Source organism: Drosophila guanche, unplaced genomic scaffold (assembly GCF_900245975.1).
Source record: "Drosophila guanche unplaced genomic scaffold, DGUA_6, whole genome shotgun sequence".
In the NCBI taxonomy this organism is placed as follows: domain Eukaryota; kingdom Metazoa; phylum Arthropoda; class Insecta; order Diptera; family Drosophilidae; genus Drosophila; species Drosophila guanche.
This window is the reverse complement of record NW_022995743.1, coordinates 8919606-8946518: the sequence shown is the minus strand read 5'-3', so window position 1 is coordinate 8946518 and position 26913 is coordinate 8919606. Positions and strand designations below refer to the sequence as shown.

Sequence of the window (26913 nt, the reverse complement as noted above, 5' to 3'; positions counted from 1 at the left end):
CATTGGTGACGATTCTCGATACTATCTGCAGGCGTGCAGCTGTGTCCGACGCCGAAAAAAAAGTAATGATAATAATTGTTAAATAAAATGGCAAATCGGACAGTAAAGGAGGCCAAAAATGTGCACGGTACCAATCCGCAGTATCTCATTGAGAAGATTATACGTTCCCGCATCTACGACTCCAAGTACTGGAAGGAGCAATGTTTTGCACTCACCGCCGAATTGCTGGTGGACAAGGCTATGGAGTTGCGATTCGTCGGCGGCGTTTATGGAGGAAACATAAAGCCCACGCAGTTCCTCTGCCTCACACTGAAGATGTTGCAGATTCAGCCGGAGAAGGACATTGTGGTGGAGTTCATCAAGAACGAAGAGTTCAAGTATGTGCGTGCATTGGGTGCGTTCTATCTGCGACTGACCGGCGTCGCCCTCGACTGTTACAAGTATCTGGAGCCCTTGTATATCGACAACCGCAAGCTGAGACGCCAGAATCGGGCCGGACAGTTCGAGATTGTCTACATGGACGAGTACATAGATGAATTGCTTCGAAATGATCGCGTCTGCGACATTATATTGCCTCGAATACAGAAGCGCACCATTCTCGAGGAGAACAACGAGATTGAGCCGAAGGTTTCGGTCCTGGATGAAGACCTGGACGACGAGCTGCCCAGTGAGGATGAGAAGCCGGACGACCGAGAAGCGAATCGGACGAACGAAAACTCTGCTTCATCTGTACGACGCCCACGAAGGGCTCGCTCGAAATCCAAATCCCGCAGCCGGGAGCGGGAACGGGACCGACGTCCAGCACAAAACAACAATGCACGTTCTCGGGATTACTACGACGAACTGGAGGAGTTTGAGCGGCAGCGGAATCGCACCCGCAACCGCGACACTCAGCACGAGGACCGGCGCCAGCCAGCAGGACGTCAGGATCGGGATAGAGAGCAACGCCAGGATCGGGATAGAGATCAACGTCAGGAGCGGGATAGAAAGCCCCAGAATCGGGACAGGGAGCGCCAGGACCGTGACAGAATGCGTGAGCGAGACCGATATGGCGAAAGAGATCGACGGGAGCGAGATAATGGCTCCCGCCACGACCAGCGGGAAAGAGATACGCGAAACGAGCGCGAGCGTCGTCGCCATTAAAATTAATTTAAATAATTGTAATTTGACCACTAAAAAACACCAAGCCGCCAAACTCGCGGTATTTTTATTTGGGCCAGGTTGGCAGCGCCGAGAAGCAAGTGGTGGTAAACAGAGACAGCTGTTGCTGTTGTGAATTTTAGAAAGTCGAAAGAAATGCACAAGTTATATTAATAATTAATAAATTAATTGTATACTTGTGTTTAATAATTGTGTTGCACTTGTGTACTCGTGTTAAGTAACGTAACTAGCCTACGCACATGTCGATAAACTGCTTACGTTGCCATTTCGCAGCAGCTGAAGCTCTCAGTATCTGTTTTCGCTCTGTTGCGCTCAGAACTCGCCTTCGTGTCTGTGACTGATTAAATACTATACGCTGCTGCATTGCCCAGAATGAATTGCTAGTTTCTTTATCTGCCATAGTTACAAAAGTGTGCGCAGTTTGAATCCCTATACCCGAAAGATAGCGACAAAGTAAAGGACTGCGAATAAGATGCCTCGCAACGATTTGGAACCCTTGGTGAGCGATGATGAGGCGCCACGCACTCTGGATGCTGCTGCAGCGGCAACAACAACACCGAGCACAGCTTCCACCGGCGAGGAGGTGCCCCTCCCACCGCCAGTGCTGGACTACAGCAGCTATCGCTGGTTCATCCTGGAGCCCGCAGTATTTCTGATCTTCTTTGCCAGATATCTAATTGGTATGGATACACAGACAGACAATGGCAGATCATCATTCAATTAACTTGTTGTTGTGTGTTTTTAGGGGCGGTTTATCAGAATCAAATCCTCTACCAAACCTGCGTCACCATCATGAAGTATAATGCCACAGAATGCGAGCCGTTGCTGGGCATCGATCGGGGAGAATCGGAGGCGTCGAAAGTAAGCGAATTACTCTGAAGCTCTGAAATAATTTTTTGTGATAATGCGTCGCAGTTTTTTTGTATCTGTTGCGGGGCGTTTTAAATCCGCACTAAACGCTCGCAAGACTCTTGACCCACATGCGCAGCATCATCCAAGACAAAGCAAAATCTATCAATCAAAGCGCTTAGCTGTGCCGATTGTGTCCATTGTTTGAGCATTGCAGATAAGAATAAGTGCCAACAAATGTGGAACGGCGTCCAGAGCTTATCAGCAAGCGGAACAGAAGTAAATGCAAAAACCTTTATGACTAATTTGTCTATCATGGCGATGAAATATCGACCTACCGCGCGCTAAACAGGCACTACAAATACAAATCATTATACAGATACGAGAAACACGACAATGAGTCAGGCGAACATGATCAGCAGCTGTGCTTTGTTTCTTACAGAAAATCGAGGTTCAAGTGCAGGAATATTCGGCCAACATTATGATGACGACCTCTCTACTGGAGAGCATAATACCAGCCTTTGTGAGTCTATTCCTAGGTCCCTGGTCGGACAAATTCGGCCGGCGGCCCATACTCCTGACAACCTTCACGGGTGGGTATTCCACAGTACAATATTTTGTACATTTATAATGATATTTTCATGTACACAGGCTACCTCACGGGCTCGATTATAATGCTAATTATTACTAGAATAACAATGGCCACCAATATAAGTCCTTGGTGGTTCCTGCTCTCCTCTGTGCCCTCGGTTCTCAGCGGAGGAACTTGCGCCTTGATAACTGGCATCTATTGCTACATTTCGGATGTGGCCAAGGAACGCAAACGAGCCCTCAGGTGAGTAGTGGAATCCCTTTCACTTAATCCAAAATCCAATTCATTTTGATTATTTCAGAATGGTCCTGAATGAGGCGTCCCTGTGCACGGGCATGATGGTGGGCAATGTGGCCAGTGGGTATATCTATGCAGCAACGAATGCTTTCACCCTCTTCTTCATTGCCAGCTGCCTGATGGGCCTGTCGCTGATGTATGTCTATTTCTGTGTGCCCGAGAGCCTGATACCCGATCATCTACCCACAGGAGTAGGTTACCTTTGTCTGAGAAACCAAAAAAACCCAACCGTCTAACATGTCCGTTCTCTTTCGCCTAGTCCCGCATCCGCGAGTTCTTCCGCTTCGATTTGGTCAAGGATCTGGTACGCACCTGCTTCCAAAGGCGACCCAACTATGACCGTGCAATTATCTGGCTAACGATGATTGCTCTCACCATAGCCATCTTTGATATGGGTAAGAAATGTGACTAAAAATGGGCACTAAGGAAGTCATCTTTACTTGTATCTTATCTAAATATGTCAGAGGGCGAGAGCACTGTCAACTACATGTTCATGCGCGAACAATTCGACTGGACTATTAAGGACTTCAGCCTTTTCAGTGCCGCGCGAATTGTCATCCAGATTGTGGGCAGCATAGTCGGCATGGTGGTGCTGCGTCGCGTCTTGAAGTTGTCCATCATAACAATGGCCATGCTGGCGCTCGCTTGCTGCGTCCTCGAGAGCACAGTGCGTGCCACGGCCGTATATTGGCAGGAGATGTATGTCGGCATGACATTGGGCATGATGCGCGGCGTCATGGGACCCATGTGTCGTGCCATTCTCTCCCACGTTGCGCCGAGCACGGAAGTGGGTAAGTTCCAAATGAATCGAATTGGCCAGAGTCAGCGATTAACCAAAAACAAATTTATCCATTTAGGCAAGATATTCGCACTGACCACATCGATGGAGTCTGTTTCGCCGCTGGGCGCTGCTCCCCTGTACACGAGCGTGTACAAGGCCACAGTGGAATTTTATCCTGGAGCATTTAACTTCATCAGCGCAGTCCTTTACTTTGTGTGCTACGTTCTGATTGCGTGAGTGAAACCACGGCAACTATTTCAATTGTGCTTCCTTTTTAATAATGCCTTAAATTGCAGCATCATATTCGGCATACAGAAGTCGATGGGCAGCAACAGCGTCTATCAAGCCATTGGCAGTTAGCTGTCTCCCAGCTCGTCTTAGTTGAATGCATCTCAAAGACCAATTAAATCTGTTCGTGTGGGCGTGTGTGTGATTGGAAAACTACGAGTATTTTTGTATTTTAAATTCGTTTATTCACAACTTGTGCAAGTAGATAGATAGTATTATTATTGTGAATTGTGTCTTTGCTGCTACCATTTAGAATGTTTTTGTGTGCAAGCGCCATTGGCCCTGCTGTCTCGACGGCGTTTGCCAACTGCAAACACAATTAAACCGACACAAGACAAGACTCGACAATAAATTTGTTATGATCCGCCTTTTTGCCGCCCTGGTCTATCGTTCCCGGCTAGCTCTCGGGGAAGTCAGGGGTGTTTTCGACCCGATAGCCAGGGGACGGATTTAACAAAAAAAAAAAAACCTACTTTCTCGCGTGTAACGGACAGATCTAATTTTTCTTACACGCGTCTACGTTGGCACTCTCCTCGGCGGGGTCAGTCGGTGTTTCTTTGACCATTGCGAGTCCCTCCCATCCATGAGCGTTCAAAATGTTGCACGCTCCCGATTATTAAACATCTGGTTCCACTCTTCCGACCTCTCTCGTCCCACCCAAACTAGTAAGCTCTACTCCATTTTCATTTTCTTTTCAGGTTTTCAAACATTCTTCAACATTATTTTATTTTTAATTTTATAACTACTTAATTCCTAAAACATTTGTATCCCTTGACTGACATTCACCTTGCATTAATAATTACTAATATAAAAAATACTAACATTCAAAAAAATTCACAGACTCTATTTTTCTTTTGCCCGAGGTGGCATCCCCAAATTTTTATGTAAACAAAGCTGAAAGTGGTATGCAAATTTAAATGATTAACTACACTGCAAGCACGTGGGGAACATAACCTCTACGCCAGGTAAGTATTGGAGCAAAGCTGTAACCAAGTTACATATTACGACGTGGCGATTTCCCCCTTGAAAGGCGGGTGGCCAAATAATTCCCCTCTACCTAAGGGTAGAGCGGTAACTTAAAACCTCAAAAAAAAAAAAAAAAAAATAAATGATTAACTTAAACTAAAAAGAGCTCTTGTTAGTAGTTATTGCATGATATGTATAAGTTGTGAAAAGGGGTGGTATTCGGGGGGAAAAATAGACTCCGCTTACATGGATTAATTAAACGGACCTAAACGAAAACCTATTCTAACATATTTTTTGTTGTTGTTCTTTTTTGTATTTTATTTTATTTTATTTTATGTGATGACTTGTGTTTTGAACTAGCAAGTCCAAATAAATTGTATGTGCTAAGTGTGAATCGATTAAGTGTTCCCGGGAATGAATATATTATGTGCGAATGAGGTTGCAGTGGGTATGAGTGGGTATGATGTATTTGTGATGGGGCTTATTTTCGGTATATCATTGTAATAATAGGGTTAATATGGGTGGTTATTTCTACATAAATACGTGCGGGTTTTTAGAGGGTGTGATGTGTGTGTGATGAGTGTGATGTGTGTGATGAGTGTGATGTGTGTGTGATGTGTGTGACGGTGCTGATGCTGTATGCTGCGGTGTGCGTGGCGCCGGTGCGTGGTGCGTATGGGATGTGTGTGTGATGAGAGTGTCGCGGGTGTGATGGGTGGTGCGCTGTGCCGCTGCGGTGTGCGGGGCGCCGGTGCGTTGTGCGGTGCGTTCCCTTAGATTGGGCACTCTGCTCCTCCCGAGGTGCTCCGGCCGTGCCAGCCTTGGCGCTGACCCTGCTGTCGGCTCTCGGCGTGTTGTCCGCTGCTGCCGTCTTCTCCTTCCAGCGCCGTCGTCGCCTCGCTTCACGATTTTCGGTTTCGTTTTATTAGCTTTCGGGCACTGATTTTAATTGTCTCCTTTTTTTTTCTTTAACTTTAGATTGCCGACCGACCTCTTGGAATTCTTCCCGGAAACTGACCCTCTCAATATAACCTTCACGGCCACGTTCCCTTCTATCCTTCCTGTCACCTTGCAACCCTTTTTCAGCCTCCTCGTATCCACAGCAGAGGCCGCTGTCTGGTCTTCTTCTCCAGCCCTATCGGTTATCGGCTACCTCAGAAAGCCGTCCATAACAAATTGTAAATACATAAAAATTGTAGCATATTTAAGCATAAGTTGGCTTTGATTTCTCTGGGATACACATCTGGTGTGTGTAACGCCAGTGCGAGACATTGAGAGGCCGGGCCCGTGCGAACTGGGGCAGGGTGGTGTGGCGGCGCGGGTATCGGGCGTCGCACTGAGATAGGCGTCGTATCGCTCCGATGTGCTTTGCCATTTTCAGCTGCACCCCACTCACTGTTAGTGTATCGCTAGAGTTTGGCGCGCGCGGAAGCCTGATCGCAGACGCTCACGACTCTGTTCTGTGCCCGACTGTGGAATTTTACGATATTGTTTTGAATGAATTGCTAATTCCTTTGTCTAGCGATAATTTGTGCGATTTGGCCGTGACCTTCGATTGATCAGAATGTCTCAAAGCGACGAGGATGCCCTGGTCTTAGCCAGTGACGACGACGAGCCATTGGAAACTGGAGAATCGCCCACACCAACCACGACAAGATGTCTCCCATCGCTAATACTGGAGCCCGCCGTGTTTCTGGTATTCTTTGGCAGATTTCTAACCGGTATGGATCTATGTTTTCCCTCTTCTAACATGCATAAATAAATATTATGCATTCCACAGAAGCGGCATATCAAAATCAGATTCTCTATCAGACTTGCGTCACTGTCATGCAACACAACGAAACCGAATGCCAGCCGTTTCTGGGCAGAGATCGTGCCTCGGATGAGGTCAAAGTAAGTTTTCCACTCAACGCTGATGATGGAGAGCCCACACAAGATCAGTTCTCTGCGAGTTGCTTGCTTTAACGAGTGAACAGGGAAGGGGAAAACAAGTTAATCTGTAAATCAAACTACAAGCGAGTGCATGCATACACATAAAATTAGAATGATAATATTAGTGACAGTAATGAACATACAATGTTTGTATACAATGTTTGTATGTACATTATGTACTTAGAATATTTAAAGGCCAGGTGGCCAGGGGGTTCTTCTTATCAATTGTGTTGTCCAAAAAGCAAAAGAAAACACGAAACGCCCATGAGTAATTGGCTTAACTTATCGCCGAACTTATCGACTGGCATAAATTTGTATATTTAACCGATTGTGTTTGTGTGTTGCAAAGAACTCCCCAAAATGCCATGACTAATGGCACCATGACGTTTCGCTTATCGGCAATAGATAGTCCCTGTCTAAACTGATTTACCCTTTACCAGAAGATCGAAACGCAAGTGCAAGCGTATGCGGCCACCATAATGATGATCAATGCCATTCTCGAGAGCACCATTCCTGCCGTTGTGAGTCTATTCCTGGGCCCCTGGTCGGACAAGTTCGGCAGGCGTCCCATTCTGCTCTCCACATTCACGGGTAAGCTGGCCACCACCACTGCATTCATAACAGATTCTATCTATAACTATTTCTATAGGATTCCTGTTGAGTGGCAGCATTCTGATCGTGCTAACCCAGATATCGGCTGTCACAAACATCAATCCCTGGTGGTTCCTGCTCTCCTCTGTGCCGTCGGTGTTTAGCGGCGGCACCTGTGCCCTCATCACTGTCCTGTACTGCCACGTCTCCGATGTGGCCACGGAGAGTGCGCGAGCGATGAGAATGGTTTCTATGGAGGCGTCGCTGGGCTTGGGCATGATGGCGGGCAGCATTGCCGGCGGCTACATATACGCAGGAGTTGGTGCCGCAACGCTATTCATTCTGGCGGGTTCCGTCATAACCGTAGGTCTGCTTTACATCATCTTCCTTGTGCCGGAGAGCCTCAAGCCAGAGGACTTGCAGTCGGAGGTAAACGATTTTGCTGTTCTTTTCTTTTGCTCGAATTTTACCATTCATCGACCATTCCTTGCCGCCTTGTTAGTCACGGATACGTGGGTTCTTCCGCTTCGATTTGGTCAAGAATCTGGTGATGACCTGCTGCAAGAAGCGTGAGAACTACGACAGAGCCATCATCTGGATGGTCATGATGTCGCTCACCATGTGCATCTTCGCCATGGGTGAGTAAACAAACTCTTGCCTCTGCGTCCCATCTGACTCCTTGCCAATCCATCAGAGGGCGAGGGCACAGTCAACTACATGTTCGTGCAGAAGAAATTCAACTGGACCGTCACGGACTACAGCGTGTTCAACACCTCGCGCATCGTCATCCAGGTGGTGGGCAGCATTATTGCTATGGTTCTGCTGCGACGATTTCTCAAAGTCTCGCTCATCACGATGACAATGTTGGCGTTTGCCTGCTGTGTCCTGGAGGGCACTGTGCGGGCAACGGCGCAGTACGGTCAGGAGATGTATGTGGCCTTGGTGCTGGGCATGATACGCGGCGTCATGAGTCCCATGTGCAAGGCCATTCTGTCGCAGCTGACGCCCAGCACGGAAATAGGCAAGATATTCTCGCTTACCACATCGCTGCAATCACTCTCTCCCCTGGGCGCTGCACCGCTCTACGCGGCCGTTTACGCAGCGACGGCGGCCTCCTATGCGGGAGCCTTCAACTTTATCAGCGTGGGACTCTACTTTATGTGCTACTGTTTCTCCGCGTGAGTAACTGAAAATTATTAATTGCTTCTGCTTATCATTATCATTATCATTATTGTTGATGTTTTTTCCCATGCAGCATCGTATTTGGCATGCAGAAATCAATGGAGAGGAGCAACGCCTATCGGGCATTTGGAAGTTGATTGAGCTTTGAGTATTAGATAAGCTCAAAGTGATGCTGCAAGCCAAAGCTTAGAAAGTATATTAAAACTTAGATAATTCCCAGCAAATGAAGCACACAATTGGCTGCTGTTTTCGTAACATTAAATTCGTTCTACTCGTAAAGTTTTATTGTTATTACCTAGGTATGATCACATGTTAATTGTGGGCATAAATCGGTCAGTGGCTCACTTTAGCACCTTGGCGTAGTGCTGCTTGTGCCTGAACTTGATGCGCAAGACACATCTGCGGGAATATCAAATACCAATTAGCATTCCCTCACTCGAACCAGCTAAGCTTACCCAATGAACACGAACGAGAGCAGATACAGGAACGAGCTGACAAAGTTGAACAGGCCCGGGTATGTGGTGAGGCTCTGCTTGTAGATAAGCGTGTAGAGCGGGGCGGCGACTGCGATTAGAAGTTGCAAAAATTCAAAATAATTCAATCAGCCAGCAGAGAGCAGAAACCAGAGACTCACCGAAAGGTGCAAACGATTGCAAAACATTCTTAATGGAGAAAATCTTGCCTGCAATGTGAAAACAGCTGTGATACGTATACGCGATATTAAGTACCCGCAAATGGGTGGGGGAAAAACTTACCCAGATCCGAGGGCGGCACAATGTTTGACACAATTGTGCGGCACATGGGTCCCGAAATGGAGCGGAATACGCCCAGGGCTACCGAGAGGTACATGTGCCAGGGCATTGTGGCAAATCCTTTGGCCAAATTATTGAGAACTTCCGAGAAGAAGGCCAGCAGGCCGAGCGTAACCACCGACAGGCGGAAGACCTAAAACAAACGAGAACTCAGCTGTATGGGAGCACCTTTGTATGAAATGCTCACCTTTCGGAGCACAAGGAAACCGATCAGCGCTCCAATCATGGGCACCAGATGACTGACCGTCTCGTAGAATGTGTAATCCCGCACCGTCCAGTGGAACTTTTCGCGCACAAACAAATACATTACAGTCATCACGCCATCTGGAAGGGGAGCTCCATTGTATAAGCTTTGGGATCGCACAACTGCGCACAAAATTCACTCACCAAACACAAAAATAGACAGGAACATGGCCAGTGTGACGAGCCAAATAATTGCGCGAGCATGATTTTCGCGTGGCTTGAAGCAAGTGTTAATCATATCTTTGATGTGAACGAAGCTGAATAGGCCAGCCTTCCTGACACGCTCCGCTGCCGCGGCGGCATCCGCCTCAGCCTTGGCCTTCTTGGCTCGCTCGGGCAGCCGCTCCACGTACTTGGCCAGCATGTCGTCGTCGAAGGACATGGCAGGAGTCGCCGGCGTTGGCAGCTCGCATGGCTTGGGGCGGCGCTTCTCCTGCTGCTCATCGTTGAGGATGTTGGGCGGACAGTCGATGGCCACACAGTCCAGCTGCAGGTCGCAGGCCGTCATGGGCACATCCTTGCGTTCAGCTGCATTCTTCGCATCCTCCGCCTGGCGAATGTGCAGACTCTCGGGCACAAAGAAGATAATGAACAGCGTGGCAAAGGTGGCAATGCAGCCGGAGAGACCGATGGTCGCAGCTGCGCCGGTGGCGGCGTACACGAAGCTGGAGAGCAGCGAGCCGCTGGTCAGGCCGATGAAGAAGATCGACTCCATGAAGATCATGCGGTAGGGACGCGTCTTGCAGTCCGTTATGTCCGATATGAAGCAAAAGGCTGCCACAGAGAAGACACAGTTGCCGCCCAGCAGCGAGTGGGGCACCGCAGCCAGAATGTACCACCAGGGATTGACCACGTAGTAGCTGGACAGCTCGCAGATGGTGGCCATCAGCAAGAAGGAGGCGGAAAAGCCTTAAATGCAAACAACAAATTACCACAGGCACTCCGAAACTCTAAGCCTTACCAGTGCCTTACCAATCATCGAGACAATCAGCAGCGGCTTCCTTCCATAGTGGTCCGACCAGGAGCCAATGAACAGGCCACAGAAGGCCGGCACAATGCTCTCCAGGAGGGTGCGCGAGAGGAATAAATTGGCCACATACGGCTGCAGTTCCGTTTCGATGGCCTGCAAAAAGGGGAAGGCGTCACTAGATATCGAATGTCGGTCGGGAAGGCGAATGCGAATCCGAATGCGAATACGATTCGTTTCCACGTAAGCACACAGCCCCAATGGGGGTTTCCTCTGAACACACATTTATCTCGGCGCTGGCGTTCTTGACGTCCAGCTGCTTGCAATCGGACTCATTGTAATGGAATATCACTGTGCACGTCTGATAGATGACCTGGTTCCGCTGAATGGTGCCTGTGGGCATTAAATATTTGAATATAGTTTGGTTAGCTGTCAAAGTGGACCCGTTCCGGGTCACTCACCTGAGAGCGTGTGCGAGAAGAGCAGCATGAAGACAACCGGTTCTATATAGAACAGATGAAAAACTTTGCCCCACTGCAGACTGCGCAGCTTTTCCAGCGTAAACGCATTCGAGGCCTTCTCAACCATGTTTCTCCGGTTTCAGTTGCCAAATTTTGGCCTCACAGTTCAATGTTTGAGTTCGATTTTCTATTTAGTTTTGCTCAAGGCCTCCCTCACTGGCTCTTGCTGCACATTTTCCAATGCTTGTCACGTAACTGTTTTCTGGCTGCGATCAGATTATCACTTTAATATTATGCTATTATTGTTATTCAATCGCTTTGATTGCTGTGGATGTGCTGGATGCGGATACCGGATACCCATCAGACGTTTGTGTGCACTGAACCAACACGACGACGTTGTCGGGCAACGACTACGACAACGGCAACAGCTATGGCCCAACCCGACAGCGGGCAAACAAATTACAATTAGAGTTTTATTCTCGAAATGAGCGGCTGCCGCTGGGTTCGCAGCTTTATATAGACTCTCGAAAACGCAATAGCAACAAACACAGGCGGAAACACACTGCGAAGCAAATAGTTAAACAGATGAACAGTTGAACAGTTGTTCATCCGAATCCAAATGGGATATCTCGACGCCAGAGAACGACTTGGACCAAAGCTGCGACTCGACTCGACTCCGTTCAACGCGCGACAGATTTATCTTATCTTATTCGCTTCTCCATCAGCCCCACTAGCGTCTACGAATTTAAACTCAGTCTCGGGGTCTGTTTGTTTGGTTAACTTTTTGCATTAATTAATTAATATTTTCACCCATTTGTGATGCGTGCAAATGAGTAGCACGAGCCAGGCTTGTGGTAATCCCAGAAATTCAAGCTGAAAAATAACAGCTAAGAAATACAAATCTGTTTTCGCTTTGTTTACTTATTATAATCATGTTGGGGTGATTAATCCATTTTCCTTTTATTAAAATTGATATCTATGAAGACAACTTCGTGCGAAGACAAAAACAAGTTGAACATTTGTAGAGATGTTCCAAAGTCTCTACGGATTTGCCGACTAGCGGGTGCCTCGTGATCGTTATATCTGTGGCCAGTTGTTTCTGGCCATCAGCTTTGGACGATTGTTAAATATTAATTTTAACTAATTTGCTGGCAATGATGTTCGCCATGTAGAATATCAGATTTTTCGCTACGCTCTGTTGAGGCATCATTTTATTTGAATTTCATTTGTACAGTTGGCTTTGGTTAGGCGCTCAACCGATCTTAATCAAGGGTGTAAAAAACTTGGCGACTAATTTCAAATTAGCAGCAAGCGAAATTAGCATCGAATGAGTTAGCACCAAACCAATCGTTGGGGTGTTCCGATGCTATATTCTGCACACTGTACGTGCAAATAAATAAATAAATGTATGTATGTTCACATATGCTTAATATTTTTAAAGATCCGTCAGCGGACTCCGCGCACATTTTTTGGTCAATGGGAAAATCTTTACAAATTTTCCACCGCAGCAACAGAGTCGAGAATTAACACATTTTCAATTGCTCAGCTCGAATATGTAAATAAGTATGAATTGATGGGGGGATTTTGTATTCGAAAGTTTGGCAATGACTGGCAGACTTTGTTTTTATTTGCAGAGATTTGTTGATTCACCTGAATACCGGCTCGTAGTACGCCCGATTTGTAGACTTTTTATGCCACACCGCACTGAAAACGATATGGAATTAGTGACTCTAAAAAGTAATAAATAAATATAAAGGAACACGTACACGAGGAGGACCATCCCAAGGCCGTAGAGGCAGGCACTGAGCAGATTGAATGTGCCCGGATCCGTGTCCAATGTGCGCGTGTAGATGGCAAAGTACAGGCTCGAGGATATCAGCGGAGAGAGTGTCTGCAGAATGCCCAGCAGAGCAAAGATTTTCCCTGAAACCGAAAAGGATCTAAGGATCTTCACAAAAATCAGCGTTTAGCCTCCAAACTTACCTCGCTCTGCGGCTGGCAGGAGATTGGTGATTATGGTCCGGCACATGGGATTCACCAGAGACTTGAATACGCCCAAAGCAATGGCTACGTAGATTTGCCAGCTAACCGTGGCCCAGGACTTCATCAGGCTGCTGGACGAGTGACTCAGGAGAGAGACAATGGCCAGCCAGAGAACCGACGAGCTGGTGCACTGCCAAAGGTTAGATTAGAGATCTGAAAGAACTGAGATCTGAAATCTCACCTGACGCAGGGACCAAATGAACAGCATGCCGCCAGAGCCAGCCACAGCAGGCACCAGGATGCTCACCGATTCGTATTCGGTAAACTCCTTCACAGTCCAATGGAACTTGGCTCTCATGAACATGTAGAACACCGAGTTGCTGCCATCTGTGCAAGAGGGATTCGACATTGTAATAGCAGTTTCGGGCAGGAAAGAAACACTCACCGGAGACGAAGGCTGCCAGCAGCAGGACAGACATAACTAGGAACACAATAGAGCGATCTTTGTGGGCGCGGTGTCTGCTGCAAGTGCTCCACAAATCCTTCAGCAGGGCAAGCACATCTCTGTCTGGTGTCGCAGCGTTTTGCTCACTTCTGGGCAGACTCTCTGGCAGCAGAGCGATCATCAGGAAGAGGGCAACGAGAATGGAGCAGGCGGATATGCACAGCACAACGTAAGCATTGGTAGCCTCATAAGCGTAGCCAGAGCCAAAGCTGCCCAGCAGGAGACCCACATAAATGGCCAGCTCGTAGGCAATCATCCTGCAAGGTAGCAAATTCTCTAACGGGCAACCACTTTGATCAGACTGCTGCATGTATACCTGTATGAGCGAGCCTTTCCCTCGGACACGTCTCCTAGGAAGCACACGGCGGCCACGGAGTAGGTGACACTGCTGCCCAGACACGATAGAGGCACAATCGAGAGCACGTACCACCAAGGGCTAACCATGCCACCTGTCTGCATGGCTGCATAGGCAACGCCAGCTGAAATCAAATACTGCAGGCCGTAGCCTGACATCCCAGATGAAATTGAGAGTTCTGTGTTCTGTGAGGCACTTACCCAGAAAGGAGCACATCAAGAGCGGCTTGCGTCCGTAGCGATCTGCCCAGGCGCCAGCGAAGAGGCCGCAGAATGCCGGAATAATGCACTCCACAATCCTCATGACCACAACGACTCGAGCTGCGTACGGCTGCACTACCTCTTCGATTCTCTGGCAAAGATCTACAAAGTAATTCAAAGCCATCGCCAGTGATCCTCCTTGTCTTACCTTCGTCTCGTTTGTGGCATTCTTGGTGCCTAGGAGCAGGCAGACCTCATTCGAGTATCCAAATCCCGACGTGCAGCTCTGATAGATGATTTGACTCTTCAAAACGGTGGCTGAAAATCAAGAACCACCTTCCATGAGAGATTACCCCACACAGAGACGAACACTTACACGAAAAATTGTAGGCAAAGAGCAGAATCAAAATGAAGGGCTCCAGCAGATAGATGGTCAGCGGTGACTGGGCGACTGATGGCTCCCTGATGGCGGAAGGCTCTCCATTTTGGTGGCTCTCTGCGCTGCTACTGCTGGCAGTTTCAGGATCACGCCGGGTTGCCTTCGCCACAAGCTTTTCATGGGCATGCGGTTCCTCGTTCATCTCTGCCACTCGACTGAGACTCATTACTCAATGAATTTCAAGATACGAGCGTGGGCGCGATTGCCAGCGGCTTCCATTCACATTTCATGAATCTACAAAAAGTATTCACTCCTTCGGTGAACTGAGAAGCTCTTATCATCGTTACATTTCCTCTAAACAGCTAGGCGGCCTTATCGAAACAGTGAACCAATTTAAATAAGAAGAGCAGTGTTGGCTAATTTCACAACCAAAGTCTCTATATCGAAGCATCACTGTGTCTTTGCTGAGATCCCCGCACGTGAGTCAGCTCTGCTTTGCTCTGCTCTGTGTTGACTCTCGAGGGATTTTTTTTTAATGATTCGACGTGCTTTATCTGAATTAAGTCTATGCACGTTCTCCGAGCAACAAAATATTTACACTTAAGCTTTTCATCTATGTGTCTGCTAGTTCCAGTGTGCAACTAATTAATTTCTAGTAATTGTATTGGACTTTGAAAAGAATTAATTTCTGCATCATTTGATCATTAGTTGTAACCCAAAGACCATCCAGTAGATATACCAACAAGTAAACATTGATCCTCGAAAAGGAACTCTGCCAAGTGAAGGACGCTTATCCAAAGTCGGTTTAGCTCTATATGGTTAATATGGAGTAACGGAAATCATATTCCACGATTTTGATATTCGGTTTAATATTACTAGCTGGCCATGACTCTCAACATTGAATACTTAATTTTCTCAAATAGATGCATACTTTTTCTACATAACAGGCTAGTTTTAAGGACTCCGTTTAATTGGATATTTTGGATAATAAGGTTTAAACAGAAACGGCTAACAAAATATAAAACCATAATCTGTGCTGCAAGACACGCAAAGGAACTATCGATTGGAAACAGATTCATAACGAGTATATTAATGATAGCTGACAAAAGCTCGCCGATGTGTAACGTTGTATGGATAAAAATTCAAACAAAAAGGCGCCATGAGTTGATGTTGATGAATTTGGTAGAACCCCGCAACCATAATGACATAGTCTCTCATCTCTCAACACAGAACTATTTGAAATATGTAGATTAGCGCCAAATCCATGGGGCATTAGAGGCAATCACGGCTGTGGTTCATTGTATACGACTGCTTTAATTGGAACACTGCCAGAGGTAAACAAACGCTTAGCTACAATTTTCAAATATATTAAATATCCATTAAGCGTTCAACAATTAAATTCAAAAAAATTAAATGTGCGTACATATTTATTTTATACTAATTTCTGCCAAGAGGACAATTTATAATATGATTCTGGAATTTCGGTTTTCAATTGTTGCAAAGGTGCTTTTGGGATAGAATTATAGCTGCAAACCTTTACAGACGACAATTGCTGTGGGCCTTCTGCTCCTTTTATGGTTCATCTCTTGCGAAAATCACCGACACTTTCAGTTTCCAAACTTTGTTGGTGGCAAAACGCATTTGTATCTTATAGTCACCCTGCGGAAGTGGCAAAGTTCGCAGAAAATCGTCTGTAAATTCCAAATTATCCATAATGATCTCGTGCTATAAATGATGGCAATAAATTAATCAAATTAAAGGAACAATATTTGTTTGATTTGCCAACTCACATTGTAGGGACAGGTGTGATTTACATTCGATCGAGTCATAATAGCATTGATGACAAGTCCTTCGAAGGATAGACTGTTCACATTTTCCATGAGCTGGCAGAAATCCTTGCTGACATTGTAGAGAAATGGACGCCAGCCATTGTAGCGGCGATCGATGCTCCAATTCATCTGTCAATGGGCAAACTCCATTTAACAATCCACAATGTGGACTCTCTCTACTCACCCACACATTTGTGATGGGCAACTGAAACATTTCCAAGTGTATATTGACTCCAGCCCGTCCCCTGCCGAGAAGTTTGAGTTTGCAGCTCGAGAACTTTGCAAAGGATTCATCGTACGACTCGCACTTGAGGTTGGTAAATTTAGAGTTCGACCTGCGACCCACGCCACACCGAACGGACCAGAGCACAATAACGGCGGCCACAAACAGCCATCGGACCGATGCAAGCACCGCCAACATTTTCGTGTAACGAACAAAACGCCAATAAAGTTAAAACTGTTTTGACATTTGGGTTGAAGGGTTATTCGAAAACATCAACAGGAATCCCCTAATACCCGGCTGCTAATGAGTTTGTTTGCCGTTCGGTCAGTTACCCCCTACGCCATTATATTTCAATTAAACTCCCACTCGAATCTTTGTGCATTTGTGTATAGTTCTTCTCGCACGAAAAACGCAGAAACTTGAATTCTCCAAGATCTCCAAGTTTTGTAGGTGGTCCAAAACGCGCCTGTAACTTATAGTCAGCCTGGGGAAGTGATAAATTCCAGATTATCCAGAATAATGTAGTGCTAGAAAAGAATGCAAATCGCTCGGTCCATTGGCACAGCACGTACATTGTAGGGACTGTTGTGATTTAGATTTGATCGAGTCATCATAGCTCTGATAACCAGCCCTTCGAAGGACATTTGATTCACGTTCTCCATGAGGACGATAGCCATTGTAGCGCCGAAAATACTTATGTATGACCAATGATAGACTTTCGGAATGTGTCTACTCACCCACACATTATCGATGGGCACCTGAAATAGTTGCAGGTGGATGTTGGCACCAGCGCGTCCCTGGCCAGCAGTTTGAGTTTGCTTTTCGAGAACCGCACATGAAATTGGTAAATCTAGAGTTTGACCTGCGACCCTCGCCCCCCAGATAAGAAGGATGCGACCACAAGAAGCCAGCGAAGAGACACAAAAACCGCAACCATTGCCACAAAACTAGTCGCTGCCCAAAGCAGCAGCATCATTTCAAATAGTGACAGTCGAACACTACCCATAAGCTAATATTAGTAACATTCGAAAATCAATTTATATCTGCAAAAACTGAGAATGATGAGCGCGCGTACCTCTTGTAAAATGTTCATCCATTCATACTTTAAAATTCTCATGGAAAGCACGCACCCGAAGAGCAACGAAATGTTTTCTCTTTTAAAAGTTTACTAAGAGGCCGGGTCTGGGGGCTCAGTGGAGCCCGTTGGTGCCGCTAGTTTGTGTCCGACAGCCGTTGAGTGTGGAACGGAGCTCAGTTGTTGCAAGCGGACTGGTAGAGCTAGAAGCCAGTTTCATTCACGCCAGTGTCTCTGTCTCTCTGTGTGTCTGTCTGTGTGTGTGTCAACGTCAACAGAAGACAATTGGAAATCGAGGCATAAAACTAGTGAAATCTGATTTGAATTTAAATCAGTTAGCGCTTGCTGTAACCGAGCTACAAATCCAGACAGACAAATCATATAATGAACAAGCTTTCAGTGAGGGCTTGGCGTGGCACAGCCTCCACGGCCAGTGCGTCCAGCCTGAGGCGTACTGTGTCCAAGTTTAGTGGCACTGGCCTGCTGCCAAATGAGAGGCAACGTCTGGAGATTCGCGACAGCTCCACGGGCGTGGCCGCCTGTCCCCATTTGCTGGATCAGGAGGAGACAGCAGCGGGTAGAACGCCACGAATACACTCCACTCCCGAATGGCAGAACGCACTGCCCTACAGTCAGATACCCGGACCCAAGCCCCTGCCCATTCTGGGCAACACCTGGCGGTAAGTAGTCGTATAAGAGTCGCGGCGCAGAAACGAATAACTCGGGCAGCAAACTTACTTTCACTCTGCGAATTGCAATTCCTTTGCCATGCACTCTCCGTTTCACTTGACCCAATTAAGTGAAGCGCGTTCAATACCCACTGCTCATGATGATGAGGCTGGCTGGTATTTTTATGTTCATTAATTTATTTTGGCTTTGCTGGCCGCGGCACGCAATCATTTGACTGGCCGTAACGAAGCTTGTTTTGCCCGTTTGCTGTGTAAATATGTAACAACAACTCGAATGATCGTTTTCGATGATTCTTGTGGAATGTGCGTGTGGTTTGGGTTTCCTACTACGAGTATTCGCACCTTTGCCTGCACCCTAACCCACGGAAATAAGTCCCAATCACTCCCTCGGCTAAACGCTAGACCTACAATCCACTCAACAATACGTCATCTCGTTGATTAGCGTTCAATTAGCAACATATTCAAGGTCAGCATCATAACATGTGAAATTTTGGTGCATGCTCCACTCACTCTAAGTATTTATTTTGCGCATTTGGCAAAAGTCAATGCATCCGTCCAAATCCATGTCGTGGAGATTTGTTCGCCATTTGTTTGCCATTTGTTTGTCATTTGCGCCCTAACCTTGGCAGTTCTCCTTCACAGACTGATGCCAATCATTGGCCAATACACGATCTCCGATGTGGCCAACATATCGTCGCTGCTCCATGATCGCTATGGCAGAATTGTGCGTTTCGGTGGCCTCATAGGGCGGCCGGATCTACTCTTCATCTACGATGCCGACGAAATTGAAAAGGTAAGCTTTAGCACGGAACACAGACGTCGTAGCACAGCACCTGCTGTGGTCTTTCCGCTTGACCAACGAAGCACGAAGGCACCGAAGCATTCAAGCAATTTCTGGCACTTTGCGACGCATCCAGCTAGTACAAATTACTGCAAGTTGTCGGATGTTAACCACGCAATTTCTGTTAATGTTTGATATTTCAGTGCTATCGCAGCGAGGGGCCAACCCCCTTCCGCCCATCGATGCCCAGTCTGGTCAAGTACAAGAGTGTGGTGCGCAAGGACTTCTTTGGGGAGCTTGGCGGCGTGGTGGGTGTGTAAGTGGAAGAGCTCAGCTCATGAATGACATGAATGACAACCGATTTACACTTTCAATGCAGCCACGGCGAACCTTGGCGTCAGTTCCGGTCGCGTGTCCAGAAGCCAGTGCTGCAGCTATCCACCATCAGGCGCTACATGCAGCCCCTCGAGGCGATCACAGATGATTTCTTGGTGCGCTGCGAGCACCTGTTGGATGGTAACCAGGAGCTGCCCGAGGATTTCGACAACGAGATACACAAATGGTCCTTGGAGTGTGAGTCCTTAGCATGCTCCTGACTGTGTTCAGATAATATACTTATCCACATTAGGTATTGGACGCGTCGCCTTGGACACGCGTCTGGGTTGCCTGGAAGCGAATCTCACACCCGACTCGGAGCCCCAGCAAATCATCGATGCAGCCAAGTATGCCCTGCGGAACGTGGCCACTCTCGAACTGAAGGCGCCCTACTGGCGGTACTTCCCGACGCCTCTCTGGACCCAGTATGTGAAGAACATGAACTTTTTTGTGAGGTAAGTGGGGCACAATGGAATATCACATACCTTGAAGCTGACACAAAATGATTCCTTGCAGCGTCTGTATGAAGTACATACAGAGTGCCACTGAGCGATTGAAGACACAAGATCCCAGCCAGCGAGACGGCGAGCCCTCGCTGGTGGAGAAGGTGATTATGTCGGAGAAGGACGAAAAGATAGCCACCATTATGGCGCTGGATCTGATTCTAGTCGGAATAGACACCGTAATATTACACGAGTCTCTGCAGTTTCGAAAACGAAGTCTAAAATATTTTCACTTCCAGATATCGATGGCAGTCTGCTCAATGCTCTATCAACTGGCCACGCGTCCCGAGGAGCAGCAAAAGGTTCACGAGGAATTGAAGCGACTGCTACCCGATCCGAACACACCGCTCACCATTGCGCTGCTCGACCAGATGCACCATCTGAAGGCATTCATCAAGGAGGTGTTTCGCATGTACAGCACGGTGATTGGAAATGGACGAACACTGCAGGAGGACAGCGTCATCTGCGGCTACCAGGTGCCGAAGGGAGTGCAGGCCGTCTTTCCCACCATTGTGACCGGCAACATGGAGGAGTATGTAACAGACGCGGCCACATTCCGACCCGAGCGTTGGCTGAAGCCGCAGCATGGTGGTGTTCCGGGCAAACTACATCCGTTTGCCTCGCTGCCCTACGGCTATGGTGCCCGCATGTGTCTGGGCCGGCGATTCGCCGATCTGGAGATGCAAATACTGTTGGCCAAGCTGCTGCGAAACTACAAGCTGGAGTACAAACACAAGCCGTTGGACTATGCCGTCACATTCATGTACGCGCCGGATGGACCGCTCCGCTTTAAAATGACGCGCATTTAGTTGCCACATCTGTTGTAGATTTAAGATTTCGATTTTATACGCTTATGCATGAAGTTTGTTGTAAATATTCGCTAAAGAAATATTTAGATGATTAGCATTTTCTCATGAGAGTATGTTTATTTTCTCTTCCACATACGATACCATTGTTTCACCGTTTTCAAACTCTTAGCGGCATCTGCTGCCGTTTCGCCGCAGAGTTCGTGGACAATGTCTGCCTTGTATGACTCGCGTGCTTCCTCCAGAATGGTGCCAAAGATTTCACACTCAATATTCGATGAGAGTTTCTTCTCGTTGTAGTTGCGTTCCTTTAAACGATCGTAGAGCGTTTTATTGGGGCAGGTGACGACGAAGACGGCTTGAAACCAGCGCTCTGGAAAGAAATCGCAGCCGTGATACTCCACGATATTGCCGCCCTTCTGCATCAGCGGTTCCAAGTGGTCCATAAGCTAAGAATATTGAAATTGTAATTTAGATTCTCGGACATACTGTGGCATCCAGACCTTATCTTCATCGAGAATGGGACAATCGTATTCTTCGTCGTGCTCCTCAACGTAATCATGTTCCTTGGCAATCTTTGAGCAATCTAACCAGTCGAAATTCAATTGTTCGGCCAAACGCTCGCACAAATACGATTTGCCCGCTCCAGGTGTGCCTGTGGATACAAAAATATGCTAAAATCGTACAATTAACTAAAGCAAGCATACCAACCGGTGATTAAAATGTTTGGCTTCGCATCTGCATCTAGTTCCGACATCTCACAGCCAGCAATATATTACTATTCCTGATTCTAATTTAAAAATGTTTTATTGTTTATTTTTGTTGAAAACGTGCGATGCCGATTGTCGATGTTAGGGCTGCACAACAAATATATCGAATTGAACTATCGAAAGCCCTGGCGCTGAAACTAATTAATCTTTAAATCGCTGGTAGAAGCAACTAAACTAACATTTTTCGTATAACAAATGTATAATCAAGGTAAACAATATCATCAAGTGTTTCAATAAAAAGCGCATATATTTTTGTACTTTTGACTTGCCGTATTTGTCGCGATCATATTTGATTGCGTATATCGTACTTGTGGATGTTCCTTTTCCGTTTTCAACTATTTTTTACATTCTGCCTTCTTCTCTCTTTTCGAAGTCCTCTTTGCCAGCAGAACTCATAGATTCATGTGTGTTGTATCTCCTTCGCTACTTCTTCTTTTCACAAGTTTTCACAGATGTCGCTGCTCTTTTCCGTGATACCTTAATATTTTTTTAGTAGTATTCAATGAAAAAAAAATTAGGAGCAGCAGGTAGAATGTCTGGAACAATCTCTGCGAACAGTGTTAAGTCTGAGACTACGGCCGTGGTGGATGAGGAGCAGCGTCAACACGTTCCATACATCTTAAATGGAGAGCTGTACAGCATTCAAAGCCAGGTGGGGGATAATGTGGTGGTCAAGTGCTGTAATTGTCCGCCGGATCGGGTTTATCGCGGCAGCGTGCGTTCCACGGGCAACTTTCATATGCACATCAAGGTAGACGCGACATAACACCCTGCAATTTCAAGTAATTGAGTTATGATTCCGGTACAGCGTCGCCACACATCTTTGTTGGGAAAACTGCATGAAATGAAGGTGATTGCCCTAGAGGAACGTCGTGATCGCATTATGAAGAACCGTGCCATTGAGAAACCCCGTAGAAAACGACGATCATCATCGTTGTGCAAGCTTTCAACAACAGCAGGACTGGCCGCAGCGACGTTTGAGCCGGTTGCACATTCAACACCGACGGGAAAGGAAATCCATGAGTTGAAAATAAAAACGGTGTTTCAGCGCCACCAACAAGAGCACAGCGAGCAGAAGGAGGAGACGAGCACAAAAACAGTAAGCAAAAAGCGAGATGGCAATATGCATTATGCTATGCAGTTTACCGTTAAAGATGTAGATAATGCATGTGTGTTTGTGTGTTTATCTGTTTTGGCAGACCAACTCAATGAAATGAAACAGAAGCTTTCGGTAATTTGCATGTTTGTTTGTGTGAGTGCTCACTTTTGTTGTTTCTTCCTTAGCCCTCTGCTTCCGTGAGTGAATATTCGACTGTAGATCACAACCAAAATCAGGTGAAGCTGGCCACGGCGAATATGCCGAACTGTACCGATAATTCGAATATCAATGGGCTAATTGTACAACATGTTCGCACTGTAAGTACACGCGTTTTACATAAACTGTGACATATGTACCTATTCTATTATTCCTAGCTTCCAACTCTTAACCCCAGCATGGTGGATACCCTGATTGCCAATTACAGCCAGCTTAGTCCCGTGGCGGCTGTGCCGAAGGTGGTGCACTTGGGCCACGTTAAGGAGGAGCAACCAAGTAATTTGCCATTTCGTACAGATCAGCCGGCGCCGATTGATCTGACTACAACATCCTCGCAAAGCGACAGCAAATCCAGCATGTCTAGCAAATCGTATTCCATGGATGATGTTCAAATGGCTGGCTCATTGTCCCATTACATGGATGGGCCACCCAGAGATATTCTGCAACGCCTTGAACGCACAATGAGCGATATAAGTCAGGAGCTGCGTTCCCGCAACCAAATTGAGCACAACCGTTTACTCCTGGAGGCAGCCAAGTTTAAGTTCTTACACCCAAATTTCCAGTTTGAGCCCACCCTTTAGGTGTTTCCAGGGATCGAAACCAGTGAAGAAGTTAAATATTAAATATGCATATACATTATATATACTCCAATTGAATATATCCACCATATTGGTGAAGTGCTGGTAACCGTCTTTAGTATTTCGTTAAATTTGGTTTCATTCTTTTAGTTCGCTACATAACACACCTTGCAACTTTCTGAGATGTGTCATAGTATTTTTTAGTATTTTTTACGACGCGTTAGGACTGCATCTCTTCAATGCACAGAACACAAATTTGGATGGAAATAATTTAATAATGGTGGATGCAAAGGCTTCTTTAATATGTTTAGACGAAGAAACAACCTCTGATGTTGAACCAATTTTGACGAAAGTCACAAAAAAAAGTCTACCCACGCCAACAACTATCTTGGCGGATGTGCTAAATAATGATGTTCCAACAACCAGTACAGGTGTCGGAGTAGGTAACAATAATTCGGTGACTTTGAAGCGCGCCATAGACGACGACGACGTACCCGCGTTGCTAGATCACACGCCCTCATATTCAGGAAATGTAAGTGTTCAATAGAGTCCAATGAATCATCCATTGTTCCTGTGCAAAATGAATTGCGTATCAACAAGCGCAGAGCAAATGTAAATGCATTTCCACATTATATCCCCTTTTAATTACAGGCAATCAATGGAAATTTGCCGGCCAACGATAGGGATAACGCTGAGTCGGAGCCTATTTTCCGTGTAAGGTCCCGAACGGCAGCATCATCGACTCCAAACTATGAGGTGGGTGTGTGTGTGTTGTAGGAGGTCTCTCCCGGCAACTGTTATCGTCAATTCACAATCTAAATTTCCCTTTACAGAGCTTGGACTATGAAGTTTGCGAAAATATGCTTTTTCAAGAGGAACAAAGAAAGAGCATCACGGAGCGGTTCTCACTGCGGAAGGATATCATACGATGGATCATATTCATACAAATTGGCATCATCACAGCGCTTATTGCCTGCACCATAGATATTATCATCGAAGAACTCTCCGAATTGAAATACTTGTTCCTCATGAACTGTGCGTAAAGAAACAAACATGATTTGTTTATCTCACTTGACTTTTTTGTTTATTTTCAGCCGTCGAAAGCAATGTTCCAAAGAGCGACATTACTGGCGGCGATTTGGTTGTGCCATTCCTCTACTGGATTCTACTCAGCGTCCTGCCCGTAGCCTTTGGAGCTGCCATGGTTACCTACATCGAACCCATAACGGCGGGCAGTGGCATTCCGCAGGTGAAGAGCTATCTCAACGGTGTAAAAATACCGCGGATTGTGCGGATCAAAACCCTTGCTGTGAAAGCAATCGGAGTGATCACCTCGGTGGTCGGCGGCTTGGCTGGTGGCAAGGAGGGTCCAATGATACACGCCGGCGCTGTGGTAGCAGCTGGCATATCGCAGGGAAAAAGTACAACATTTGTAAAAGATTTCCGTGTGTTTAAGGCCTTTAGGGATGACCACGAGAAGCGGGACTTTGTCCTGGGAGGAGGTGCTGCTGGAGTTTCGGCTGCTTTCGGCGCTCCCATTGGCGGTATGCTGTTCTCGTTGGAAGAAGCCGCCAGCTTCTGGAACCAAAATCTCATCTGGCGCACTCTCGTTGCCTCAATCATTAGCGTATTTACCCTGAACATTGTCCTATCCACATATCACGGCCTGAACGATTTCACCTTCACCGGCCTCTTCAATTTGGGCAAATTCGATCAACCCCTGAAATTTGACTATTTTGAGTTGCCAATCTTCATGCTGCTGGGCGTAACCGGTGGCCTACTAGGGGCCGCCTGGAATTCGCTGAATACAAAAATCAATGGGTTTAGGAAACGTTACATTCCCTGGAAGTTTGGCAAGGTGTGCGAAGCCGTTGTGGTGGCCATGCTGGGCGTTACACTGGCATGTATGATGATCTACTTTATCAATGATTGTCGTCCGCTGGGCAACGACCCAACCATCCATCCTGTTCAGCTTTTCTGTGAAGACAATGAATACAATGCTGTGGCCGCACTCTGGTTTCAAACGCCCGAGGCCACAGTCCGATCTCTGTTCCATGATCCACCAGGTAAGCCAGTAGAAAGTTTTACTCGCGGCTTATCAATATTACATTTAATTTTTTGTTTTTATTAGGTTCCCACAAAATTCTCACTCTGGCCATGTTCGCGCTTGTGTACTATGTGCTGTCGTGTGCCACCTTTGGTCTCAACGTCTCGCTGGGCGTCTTCATACCAACAGCTTTAGTAGGCGCCGCCTGGGGACGTCTTTTAGCCATGGTCACATTCTATTTATTCCCTGAAACAGTAAGTAAAAAATCGCTCATAGAAAGTCCATCAGTTAATCCTTTATTATGAAAACAACAGGAATTTTTGCATCCCGGAAAATATGCTTTGATCGGAGCTGCCGCAAATCTGGGTGGAGTTCTACGCATGACCATCAGCTTGTCGGTTATTTTGATGGAAACAACTGGCGTGGAGACTTCATTCTTTTTCCCCCTGATCATAGCGCTCATCAGTGCTAAATGGGTTGGCGACTACTTCAACGAGGGCATCTACGACACCCAAATCGAAGTGAATCACGTACCCATGCTGCCTTGGGAGCCCCTGCCCCAGTATAAAGGCCTGAGAGCACGTGAAATATTAAGCAGTCCTGTGGTGTGCATCAAGCTGCGTGACAGCGCTCACTATATCTATAATGTGCTGAAAAAATGCGATCACAATGGTTTTCCTGTGGTGGATGACGTCAAGGGTGTAAGATTATGAAAGCATTTGCTTGCTCCCTATTCAACGCCATCATTTATTGCAGGTTCGTCGCTCTGAGGGTCGCGTCTGCGGCATTGTTTTGCGCTCGCAGCTAATTGTCATCTTGTTAAAGTCCTTGTATGTGGAGAACAGTCATTTCTGGCTGCCAAATACTTCAATACAAACGTTTCGGGATGTCTATCCGCGATATCCATCCATAAAGGTAAGGAATAAACAAAGCCCCTGCAGATTCTTCAATGATTTGTTTGCGGTTCCAGAGCGTGAGAAAACTGGATGATAAAATTAACTACACAGTGGACCTGGCCATGTTCATGAATCCATCACCAGTGCGCGTTAATGCAGTGAGTAGAAACAAAACTTTTACCCAGTTTCGGGGACATATAATTGTCGTCTGGCATTACAGCACGACTCTGTGCCAAGGATCTTTCAAATTTTTCGCGCCTTGGGCCTGCGCCACATGCTGGTCATCAACAACGAGAATCGCATAGCTGGCATTATAACGCGCCGGGACTTCATTTACAAGTGATGTGGGATAATGCATCTGTATATAATACAATGCTTTTATCAGTGTGTATCGAATACTGTACTGTGCGCGTTCATTTTAATTTATAACTATTTCCAATAAACATTTGTACTACTTTGTAAACGCTCGAAATGCCATTTCA

The 26913-nt window shown here is 46.5% G+C and overlaps 10 protein-coding genes across 11 annotated transcripts; 6 read left to right on the top strand and 4 right to left on the bottom strand.

Annotated features, from left to right (window-relative positions):
* The first annotated feature begins 9 nt into the window (after positions 1 to 9).
* Positions 10 to 1626, top strand: LOC117588783 (pre-mRNA-splicing factor 38). Its single transcript, XM_034280289.1, has one exon. The coding sequence runs from the start codon at positions 88 to 90 to the stop codon at positions 1141 to 1143; it is 1056 nt and encodes a 351-aa protein (XP_034136180.1). The 5' UTR covers positions 10 to 87; the 3' UTR covers positions 1144 to 1626.
* A 7-nt stretch (positions 1627 to 1633) lies between these two features.
* LOC117588681 (proton-coupled folate transporter) lies at positions 1634 to 4440 on the top strand. Its single transcript, XM_034280133.1, has 9 exons — positions 1634 to 1841; positions 1907 to 2022; positions 2453 to 2603; positions 2662 to 2845; positions 2904 to 3090; positions 3159 to 3294; positions 3364 to 3690; positions 3757 to 3913; positions 3977 to 4440. Exons 1-9 carry the CDS (start codon positions 1634 to 1636, stop codon positions 4038 to 4040), a joined length of 1530 nt encoding a protein of 509 aa, XP_034136024.1. The 3' UTR covers positions 4041 to 4440.
* Positions 4441 to 6268: 1828 nt separating this feature from the next.
* LOC117588692 (proton-coupled folate transporter) lies at positions 6269 to 8918 on the top strand. The gene is made up of 7 exons (XM_034280144.1): positions 6269 to 6655; positions 6715 to 6827; positions 7307 to 7457; positions 7516 to 7886; positions 7960 to 8095; positions 8152 to 8635; positions 8713 to 8918. The coding sequence occupies exons 1-7, from the start codon at positions 6499 to 6501 to the stop codon at positions 8774 to 8776; spliced, it is 1476 nt and encodes a 491-aa protein (XP_034136035.1). The 5' UTR covers positions 6269 to 6498; the 3' UTR covers positions 8777 to 8918.
* LOC117588640 lies at positions 8896 to 11670 on the bottom strand. The gene is made up of 9 exons (XM_034280072.1): positions 11123 to 11670; positions 10945 to 11054; positions 10667 to 10817; positions 9839 to 10603; positions 9639 to 9775; positions 9395 to 9584; positions 9274 to 9321; positions 9095 to 9203; positions 8896 to 9038 (listed from the first exon to the last, which is right to left on the bottom strand). The coding sequence occupies exons 1-9, from the start codon at positions 11247 to 11249 to the stop codon at positions 8981 to 8983; spliced, it is 1695 nt and encodes a 564-aa protein (XP_034135963.1). The 5' UTR covers positions 11250 to 11670; the 3' UTR covers positions 8896 to 8980.
* A 502-nt stretch (positions 11671 to 12172) lies between these two features.
* On the bottom strand, positions 12173 to 14795 carry LOC117588674 (proton-coupled folate transporter). Its single transcript, XM_034280121.1, has 9 exons — positions 14542 to 14795; positions 14374 to 14483; positions 14166 to 14316; positions 13927 to 14116; positions 13551 to 13867; positions 13347 to 13492; positions 13106 to 13295; positions 12889 to 13045; positions 12173 to 12826 (listed from the first exon to the last, which is right to left on the bottom strand). The coding sequence occupies exons 1-9, from the start codon at positions 14768 to 14770 to the stop codon at positions 12769 to 12771; spliced, it is 1548 nt and encodes a 515-aa protein (XP_034136012.1). The 5' UTR covers positions 14771 to 14795; the 3' UTR covers positions 12173 to 12768.
* Positions 14796 to 15998: 1203 nt separating this feature from the next.
* Positions 15999 to 16808, bottom strand: LOC117588815. The gene is made up of 3 exons (XM_034280324.1): positions 16558 to 16808; positions 16335 to 16502; positions 15999 to 16269 (listed from the first exon to the last, which is right to left on the bottom strand). Exons 1-3 carry the CDS (start codon positions 16792 to 16794, stop codon positions 16117 to 16119), a joined length of 558 nt encoding a protein of 185 aa, XP_034136215.1. The 5' UTR covers positions 16795 to 16808; the 3' UTR covers positions 15999 to 16116.
* A 1003-nt stretch (positions 16809 to 17811) lies between these two features.
* On the top strand, positions 17812 to 20938 carry LOC117588648 (probable cytochrome P450 301a1, mitochondrial). The gene is made up of 7 exons (XM_034280083.1): positions 17812 to 18351; positions 19003 to 19153; positions 19345 to 19457; positions 19521 to 19714; positions 19770 to 19971; positions 20033 to 20198; positions 20259 to 20938. Exons 1-7 carry the CDS (start codon positions 18056 to 18058, stop codon positions 20826 to 20828), a joined length of 1692 nt encoding a protein of 563 aa, XP_034135974.1. The 5' UTR covers positions 17812 to 18055; the 3' UTR covers positions 20829 to 20938.
* On the bottom strand, positions 20911 to 21694 carry LOC117588831 (adenylate kinase isoenzyme 6 homolog). The gene is made up of 3 exons (XM_034280326.1): positions 21537 to 21694; positions 21329 to 21480; positions 20911 to 21274 (listed from the first exon to the last, which is right to left on the bottom strand). Exons 1-3 carry the CDS (start codon positions 21580 to 21582, stop codon positions 20945 to 20947), a joined length of 528 nt encoding a protein of 175 aa, XP_034136217.1. The 5' UTR covers positions 21583 to 21694; the 3' UTR covers positions 20911 to 20944.
* Positions 21695 to 21938: 244 nt separating this feature from the next.
* On the top strand, positions 21939 to 23602 carry LOC117588736 (protein stand still). Of its 2 annotated transcripts, XM_034280223.1 has the most exons (5): positions 21939 to 22058; positions 22154 to 22346; positions 22404 to 22694; positions 22880 to 23011; positions 23069 to 23602. In XM_034280223.1, the coding sequence occupies exons 1-5, from the start codon at positions 22048 to 22050 to the stop codon at positions 23489 to 23491; spliced, it is 1050 nt and encodes a 349-aa protein (XP_034136114.1). In that variant the 5' UTR covers positions 21939 to 22047; the 3' UTR covers positions 23492 to 23602. The 2 variants fall into 2 exon arrangements, with proteins under 2 accessions (XP_034136114.1, XP_034136106.1); XM_034280215.1 differs by lacking the exon at positions 21939 to 22058 and having other exon boundaries at positions 22115 to 22346.
* Positions 23603 to 23716: 114 nt separating this feature from the next.
* Positions 23717 to 26898, top strand: LOC117588587 (H(+)/Cl(-) exchange transporter 7). Its single transcript, XM_034279994.1, has 9 exons — positions 23717 to 24020; positions 24140 to 24244; positions 24322 to 24523; positions 24583 to 25554; positions 25620 to 25789; positions 25850 to 26236; positions 26292 to 26450; positions 26506 to 26589; positions 26652 to 26898. Exons 1-9 carry the CDS (start codon positions 23766 to 23768, stop codon positions 26772 to 26774), a joined length of 2457 nt encoding a protein of 818 aa, XP_034135885.1. The 5' UTR covers positions 23717 to 23765; the 3' UTR covers positions 26775 to 26898.
* The last annotated feature ends 15 nt before the right edge of the window (positions 26899 to 26913 follow it).

Bases quoted from the DNA above. Each gene is read 5' to 3' on its own strand.
- LOC117588783 (XM_034280289.1), top strand. From the start codon at position 88: ATGGCAAATCGGACAGTAAAGGAGGCCAAAAATGTGCACGGTACCAAT.
- LOC117588681 (XM_034280133.1), top strand. From the start codon at position 1,634: ATGCCTCGCAACGATTTGGAACCCTTGGTGAGCGATGATGAGGCGCCA. The intron at 2,846-2,903 runs GTGAGTAGTGGA...TGATTATTTCAG, and splicing joins GAACGCAAACGAGCCCTCAG to AATGGTCCTGAATGAGGCGT. The intron at 3,914-3,976 runs GTGAGTGAAACC...CTTAAATTGCAG, and splicing joins GTGTGCTACGTTCTGATTGC to CATCATATTCGGCATACAGA.
- LOC117588692 (XM_034280144.1), top strand. From the start codon at position 6,499: ATGTCTCAAAGCGACGAGGATGCCCTGGTCTTAGCCAGTGACGACGAC. The intron at 6,656-6,714 runs GTATGGATCTAT...TGCATTCCACAG, and splicing joins CTTTGGCAGATTTCTAACCG to AAGCGGCATATCAAAATCAG. The intron at 7,458-7,515 runs GTAAGCTGGCCA...CTATTTCTATAG, and splicing joins TCTGCTCTCCACATTCACGG to GATTCCTGTTGAGTGGCAGC.
- LOC117588640 (XM_034280072.1), bottom strand. From the start codon at position 11,249: ATGGTTGAGAAGGCCTCGAATGCGTTTACGCTGGAAAAGCTGCGCAGT. The intron at 11,055-11,122 runs GTGAGTGACCCG...TAATGCCCACAG, and splicing joins CTTCTCGCACACGCTCTCAG to GCACCATTCAGCGGAACCAG. The intron at 9,039-9,094 runs GTAAGCTTAGCT...ATATTCCCGCAG, and splicing joins CTCTCGTTCGTGTTCATTGG to ATGTGTCTTGCGCATCAAGT.
- LOC117588674 (XM_034280121.1), bottom strand. From the start codon at position 14,770: ATGAGTCTCAGTCGAGTGGCAGAGATGAACGAGGAACCGCATGCCCAT. The intron at 14,317-14,373 runs GTAAGACAAGGA...GATCTTTGCCAG, and splicing joins ATGCCACAAACGAGACGAAG to AGAATCGAAGAGGTAGTGCA. The intron at 13,868-13,926 runs GTATACATGCAG...GCTACCTTGCAG, and splicing joins GGAAAGGCTCGCTCATACAG to GATGATTGCCTACGAGCTGG.
- LOC117588815 (XM_034280324.1), bottom strand. From the start codon at position 16,794: ATGTTGGCGGTGCTTGCATCGGTCCGATGGCTGTTTGTGGCCGCCGTT. The intron at 16,503-16,557 runs GTGAGTAGAGAG...GCCCATTGACAG, and splicing joins TGCCCATCACAAATGTGTGG to ATGAATTGGAGCATCGATCG. The intron at 16,270-16,334 runs GTGAGTTGGCAA...CATCATTTATAG, and splicing joins ATCACACCTGTCCCTACAAT to CACGAGATCATTATGGATAA.
- LOC117588648 (XM_034280083.1), top strand. From the start codon at position 18,056: ATGAACAAGCTTTCAGTGAGGGCTTGGCGTGGCACAGCCTCCACGGCC. The intron at 18,352-19,002 runs GTAAGTAGTCGT...TCTCCTTCACAG, and splicing joins ATTCTGGGCAACACCTGGCG to ACTGATGCCAATCATTGGCC. The intron at 20,199-20,258 runs GTAATATTACAC...TTTCACTTCCAG, and splicing joins TTCTAGTCGGAATAGACACC to ATATCGATGGCAGTCTGCTC.
- LOC117588831 (XM_034280326.1), bottom strand. From the start codon at position 21,582: ATGTCGGAACTAGATGCAGATGCGAAGCCAAACATTTTAATCACCG. The intron at 21,481-21,536 runs GTTGGTATGCTT...TTGTATCCACAG, and splicing joins GCCAAACATTTTAATCACCG to GCACACCTGGAGCGGGCAAA. The intron at 21,275-21,328 runs GTCTGGATGCCA...CAATATTCTTAG, and splicing joins CCATTCTCGATGAAGATAAG to CTTATGGACCACTTGGAACC.
- LOC117588736 (XM_034280215.1), top strand. From the start codon at position 22,128: ATGTCTGGAACAATCTCTGCGAACAGTGTTAAGTCTGAGACTACGGCC. The intron at 22,695-22,879 runs GTAAGCAAAAAG...TTTCTTCCTTAG, and splicing joins AGGAGACGAGCACAAAAACA to CCCTCTGCTTCCGTGAGTGA. The intron at 23,012-23,068 runs GTAAGTACACGC...TATTATTCCTAG, and splicing joins TTGTACAACATGTTCGCACT to CTTCCAACTCTTAACCCCAG.
- LOC117588587 (XM_034279994.1), top strand. From the start codon at position 23,766: ATGGTGGATGCAAAGGCTTCTTTAATATGTTTAGACGAAGAAACAACC. The intron at 24,524-24,582 runs GTGCGTAAAGAA...GTTTATTTTCAG, and splicing joins ATACTTGTTCCTCATGAACT to CCGTCGAAAGCAATGTTCCA. The intron at 26,237-26,291 runs GTAAGATTATGA...CATTTATTGCAG, and splicing joins TGGTGGATGACGTCAAGGGT to GTTCGTCGCTCTGAGGGTCG.